The sequence below is a fragment of the Frankliniella occidentalis genome, unplaced genomic scaffold (assembly GCF_000697945.3).
Source record: "Frankliniella occidentalis isolate FOCC.00 unplaced genomic scaffold, Focc_3.1 Scaffold151, whole genome shotgun sequence".
NCBI classification, from domain to species: domain Eukaryota; kingdom Metazoa; phylum Arthropoda; class Insecta; order Thysanoptera; family Thripidae; genus Frankliniella; species Frankliniella occidentalis.
This window is the reverse complement of record NW_026267278.1, coordinates 602,625-608,173: the sequence shown is the minus strand read 5'-3', so window position 1 is coordinate 608,173 and position 5,549 is coordinate 602,625. Positions and strand designations below refer to the sequence as shown.

The 5,549-nt window shown below is 48.3% G+C and overlaps 1 protein-coding gene across 1 annotated transcript in view; it reads left to right on the top strand.

Moving 5' to 3' along the window:
• Positions 1-2,662: 2,662 nt before the first annotated feature.
• LOC113201838 (histone-lysine N-methyltransferase PRDM7) overlaps positions 2,663-5,549 on the top strand; it is a 5,660-nt gene continuing 2,773 nt past the window's right edge. Inside the window, exons 1-8 of the mRNA XM_026415776.2 lie at positions 2,663-2,952; positions 3,067-3,125; positions 3,200-3,330; positions 3,428-3,562; positions 3,650-3,726; positions 3,837-4,019; positions 4,370-4,639; positions 4,717-4,957. Of these exons, the coding sequence (XP_026271561.1) occupies positions 3,294-3,330; positions 3,428-3,562; positions 3,650-3,726; positions 3,837-4,019; positions 4,370-4,639; positions 4,717-4,761 (747 nt within the window). The 5' untranslated portion in view covers positions 2,663-2,952; positions 3,067-3,125; positions 3,200-3,293 and the 3' untranslated portion in view covers positions 4,762-4,957. The remainder of the gene's footprint in view (positions 2,953-3,066; positions 3,126-3,199; positions 3,331-3,427; positions 3,563-3,649; positions 3,727-3,836; positions 4,020-4,369; positions 4,640-4,716; positions 4,958-5,549) is intronic.

Sequence of the window (5,549 nt, the reverse complement as noted above, 5' to 3'; positions counted from 1 at the left end):
GCTGAGCTGTGGAACTTTAGCACCCTCATTGCAGAGCAGCGTTCTCCTGAATAGGGATACGTGTAGGTATGAGGACAGTGTTCTATGATCCGCTTTAAAATATGATGGAGCTGCAAAAATAATCAATACCTTCTTATCTTACAGCTTCCAGGTATGGTTGATCACAAATTGTATTCTCATTATGACTTGGAAAGCTGACTTTGACGGCAAATGAGAAGATGCACATAGCTTCACATCACGGGAAAAAAGTGCAAAGGAACTGAATCGCTGAGTCTGATTGTGGCAAAACTACCAGATTATTTATTGACAATCCAACATTTGTGAGCTGACCATCTTATCAACCGTTGAGTCGACTTGGTGTAGTGGTGCTTTCCCAATCCTGTTTGTCAATACTGTTGCACAGAAAGATTACAATCCCTCCATCTAGAAAAATGTAAGGTTTCTGGCAAGCAAGTATTTTTAAAGTAGATCACTGTAAGTTGCATAGCTCTAATCTCAGTTGAAGAATATCTTTCTCTGACCACTTTAAAAGAAGATGTAACTGGCTTGTGTAGAATGAAAGTCCTTTTAAATATTTAGTTATGCCTGACTGCCCCTTCATTGCAGCGTTAAACTTTCTGCTCTCTTGTGTTTCTGAGCTGAACTTACAAGCAGTGTAATGGGCAAGTTCAATCCTTTAGAAGCACGACTGACTGGTGAGTGAGTGAGATTTTTGTTCAGGAAAGTGGGCTGGTAGCTCATCCTGGATTACTGAATTAACTCCCAAGTAGAGACCACTGTGTGAATATTTGTCCTCCCTCTGACCTTTCATTCTGCCTCTAGTAGAGGCCCATTTTTCGCTTTCTTAAATTTGTATTCAAGGAACTCACAAATTTCAATATCTAACAGAGAAACCAACCCATTCAGAAAGCACTTCTTGACATTTTGTCTGTAGTCCAACATGATTTCTTCTAATGCTTTTATTGTTGTTGCAGGTATTTCTGAAGAGCTGGAAAGTAAAGGGTGTCAGGCACACATCATTTGAGCTGAAAACTAACCGAAAAGAAGCCTTCAGAAGATATCAGGAGGGCCCACAAATTATTGTTGTATGTCATCATGTCCAGTTTGCAGACAAACTTGTTTCCAGTGTTTCGTTTTATAACTTGGCTTGTTTTCTCCTTTGCTTCTAGTTCATCGGGGGACTTTATGCACCAGCTCAGCCTGCTTTCCTCTGGTCTTTCAATTCATTTGTGCGTGTATTCAGAAGTCAGCCCTTGAGAGGGTTGCGAATTCAGTTCAAGAGTAATGTGTTCCATTACTGTGGGCTACCACCTTGCCTTCCAGCAGGGCAAGATCTTGCTTTTTAAAATCAAGTATGTAGCTACAAAGTTAATATGTGATTGAAAGAGTTTCTTGAGTAATGCGCCAACTGTTGTAGATATAAACTGAATGAAAGGGACAGTCCCACTAGTATGTCCTGTTAATAGAGTCTTCTAGTAGTGTTCAATGAAAGTAATTCGTTCCAATGTTTCATCTCAAACCACCTTGTAGGCCAGATTAACCACTTTTTTTTTTCTCATGTTGCACAGGTGATGTCAAGAAATATTTAAATCTTACATAATTGATTTTATTTTGTACTTTCTTCATATACGTATTCAAATTGCCATATTACCTTAGAAGCCAATATTACATTTGTAATAAATTTGTACTTTGCCCTCGAATAGTCTTAGAGAATGAAATCACTAGAGATTCCCCTGTGCTCCTGTGCACAACCCAGTTTCCACAGAAACTGGTCTTCAAGAATTGATGTGTGTGACTGATGCACTCTTTGCCTTTGATCCATTTTTTCACTAAAACGGTGTCCTCTAAAGCCACCCAAGAGTAGAACTTAATACTGTCTTCTTTCTTTCAGATGCTGACTCAGATTCTGGCTGCTGTGTGTGGAAGGGAAATGAATCGTGTCCATGACTCGTGCTTTGGTCTGAGACATGCAGTCTTAAATACAATGTGCCATCGTTGTTATCCTCTTTACAAAGAACTCATCAGGTAACATGTATCAGACTACACCCCAAAATTCTATCTTCTTTTCATATGATACTATAATTATGCTTTTTGTGTATCTGAATTCCTTCTTTTAGTCTTCAGGCAATCAATTCAAAATTTATGGAGAATCATGTGGCATGCAGATGAAACATTGGAAAAGGCTACAGGTCAGCATTTGTTTGTTTGTTTTGTTTCTTTTCAAAGGAAATAAAATTGAGTCATACCTGAGTCAACTCTGAATACTTTACAGGCACAAATTATATATCAATATCAATTACTCTTATCTGCAACATATTTATGGTTTCTATCTATTGTTTTGCAGCAAGATGATACGTCATCAGAGTGAAAAGGAGTGAAGAGGCCTCGAGCCAATGCAATGCACCGAAAGACCTTTACTAATTATGAGAAAAGCAGCTACAGAAGTGCTAAGAGAAATTTTCACGCTATGCAACAGGCAGGTGAGTGTTATTTTTTGGTTATCTTACAGAACATGACGAAGCAGTCCAAAGCTTTTGCCAAGTTATTGGATTGAGCAGGAAGTTAATTATACATTTCCCTTTATTATAATCTTGCTGGGTTTTCAAGCAGCATGTTACGCTTCGTTTTCAGGCTTCTCCCCAAAACCTCCCCACTTCATGAAGAACGGGCCGAAATAGTGTATTTCGACTAACGGAGGAAGAAGAACAGCGGGTAGAACATAAACGTTACCGATTAGCCGAGAGCTTCCCGCCTCTACGTCACGCCGGTAGTGGGGGTAAGCGCTCGGCCAATCAGAAACCTATATGTTCTACACGCTGTTCTTCTTCCTCTGTTAGTCGAAATACACTATTGAAGAAGCCCAAGAAGCCAGCTGCGAAGAGGGTTAAGTGTGCCGAGGTGGAGGACTTTGATGAGAAAGATTTGGATTGGTCGCCCGAGAAAGAAAATCAGGTACCCGTGCGTGTCTTCTAATAGTTATTAAGCTATTGCTATTGCTATTCTAGCAGACGCCGACACGGCAGTCAGGGTGCCATAATCAGAATGTATCGTCTGTTTTCTTTTCAGGCAGTAAACTGTGCTCGCCCTTCTCGCGCCAAAAAGTTCGTGGCTCCAAAAGTCGCGAAGTGAGTAGGACTTGATACTGTTCGAACGCAAACCTCAGAAATCGCCTCTAATTATTTTTATTTTTTTTGTTCAGGTCAGCGCCGAAGAAAAGCGCGCGTGGAAAGGAGAACGTCGCCTCGCAGAAGACTTCTCTGGCACAGGGACATCTGGCTCAGGCAGCATCAACGATGACGAGCGAGCCGCCGACGGCTGATCCTGAACAAGGTAAAGCAAGGCTCGGAGTAGGCTCCAGACTTGGCGCCAACGGCACTCTACGAAGTGGCTGCAGAGGTTACCTTTTGTGCTTCTCTCTTGTTCTCAGATCCAGGACCGGTCCCAGGACCCTCCACCTCCACCTCCGACGAGGCCCAGGGAGCCCCCCGCTACCCGAAGAGGGCCGGCAGCCGGGGGAAGCTGTACACGGAGTGCCCCGCGCTTGACGACGACGACTTCTTGTGTGAGTGTCGTGTTCATCGGGTACCTTCGGCGCATCGTGCGCAACAGTTATTGTCACACTCACACTCGTATTGTTTCTCGCTCACAGTTTGCGACGACTGCGGCAAGGAGTGGGAGGGGGATTGTCCCGAGCACGGGCCTCTCCATATCATCCCAGACAAAGAGGTGTGCTACGCGACACATAATGTTTTTGGAGGCACACAGGGTGACTCGTGGCCTCGAAGCTTCATCCCCTCACTGCCTCTCTCTATACCGCCTCGTCGCTTTTGCTCCAGGTATCCGAGGCCCGCTCCGACCGAGCGCTGCACACCGTGCCCAGTTGCCTGGCCGTGCTGGACAGCAAGATCCCCGGCGCCGGCCTGGGCGTCTGGGCCAAGGAGGCCATCCCCCGCCGAGTGCGATTCGGCCCCTACGTCGGGGAGATCGAGAAGAAGAAGGAGACGGGCTACGGCTGGGGGGTGAGGATTGCGCTCTCTGTGACCATCACGGCCAACCAGGCACTTTCCATTTTACCGAGGGGGCCCCCACTAGCCAACTCGTTGTACACTTGCCCGCGCCCAACTCGCGTCGAACTCGCGTCAAACTCGCGTCAAACTCGCCAAAACTCGCGAAAAATCGCGGAAACTCGCGCAAACTCACGAAAATTTGCAAAAACTAGCGTTAAATTTGCGAAAAATAGCACAAAAATTGATTCCAACTCGTGCCTAACTCGCGGCAACTCGTCAACTCGCCAACTCGTTGTACACCAATTTTGGAAGTGGGGGACCCCTCGCATTTTACTAATTTAAATGTATGATCCCTTTGCCAGATCCGTCCCGTCGCGAGGGCAAGACGGTGCACTGCGTGGACGCCCTCGACGAGGCGCGCTCCAACTGGATGCGCTACGTCAACTGCGCGCGGAACTCGGGGGAGGAGAACTTGCACCCCTACCAGCACGAGGGCGAGCTCTACTACCGCACGGTGTGCGTCATCCTCCCCAACACCGAGCTCCTCGTGTGGTACGGAGATTCTTACGGCCGAGACCTGGGCATCGACCCCGCGACCTACAGGGAGCCCGCCAAGGACGCCCGCGCCTTCAGTGAGTTCCGCCTGGTTGTTACCCGCCGCACACTTGTAATCGCAAACTGTTAACACTCCTCTCTTCCTCGCCCCTAGCCGGGACTTTCCCCTGCGAGCGGCAGTGCGGGGTGTGCTACGTGAGCCCGCTGCTGCTGGCCCAGCACCAGCGCTCGGGTCACTGTCACGCCGAGATCAAACGGCGTCGAGCGTGCGGCGCTCCGGGGGCACCGGCACCAGGCGGAGCGGGCGCCAGCGCGGCGGCGGGGGAAGACCAAGACCAGCGGCGCACCGAGGATAGCCTGTTTCATTTTCAGCTTCCACCTCTCGGATTTCTGCGGTCGGTGACTTTTCTGATAGCGAATTTGATGCTGGGAACGTTGGTCACTGTCTGAACGCTCTGCGACATCGGGAACCCACCGCGCAACGGCGTTAAAGATTTGGGCCCGCGCGGGCCCCGAGTCCAGGAGCAGCGCGCGGATGGATGCTGCAGCGGCGTCGCGCGGCGCAGGCGACTCATATTCACATCACACGTACCCTAGGGTGTCCTCTATCGAACGCGACGTGTCCGACCGCAGAGCGATGTGCCGTTCGGGCTAGCCAGCGAGTACAAGTTGGCCGAAGGAGTTAGGCCCTTGGTAAAATCGACCGATCATTTTGGATGTTTTCTGGACGGAGAACCCTCGCTAAGGGTGTCACACATCGGCCCCGAACACCAGAATCAATACGCCCCTACGCCAACCGTCCGAAAAATGAACAGTTTTGGCTGAGTGGCAGACAGCGGCGGCTGCTCACTGTTTGAAACGCGCGCGCCGGCAGGAGTGGGGGAAGCTTCCCCGCCAGCTGCGCTCTACCAATCGCTTTCTTGGTTAAACAACCACTAGATTTAGGGTCTAGCTTTATGATTTCGACTTTTTATAACCGATATACTC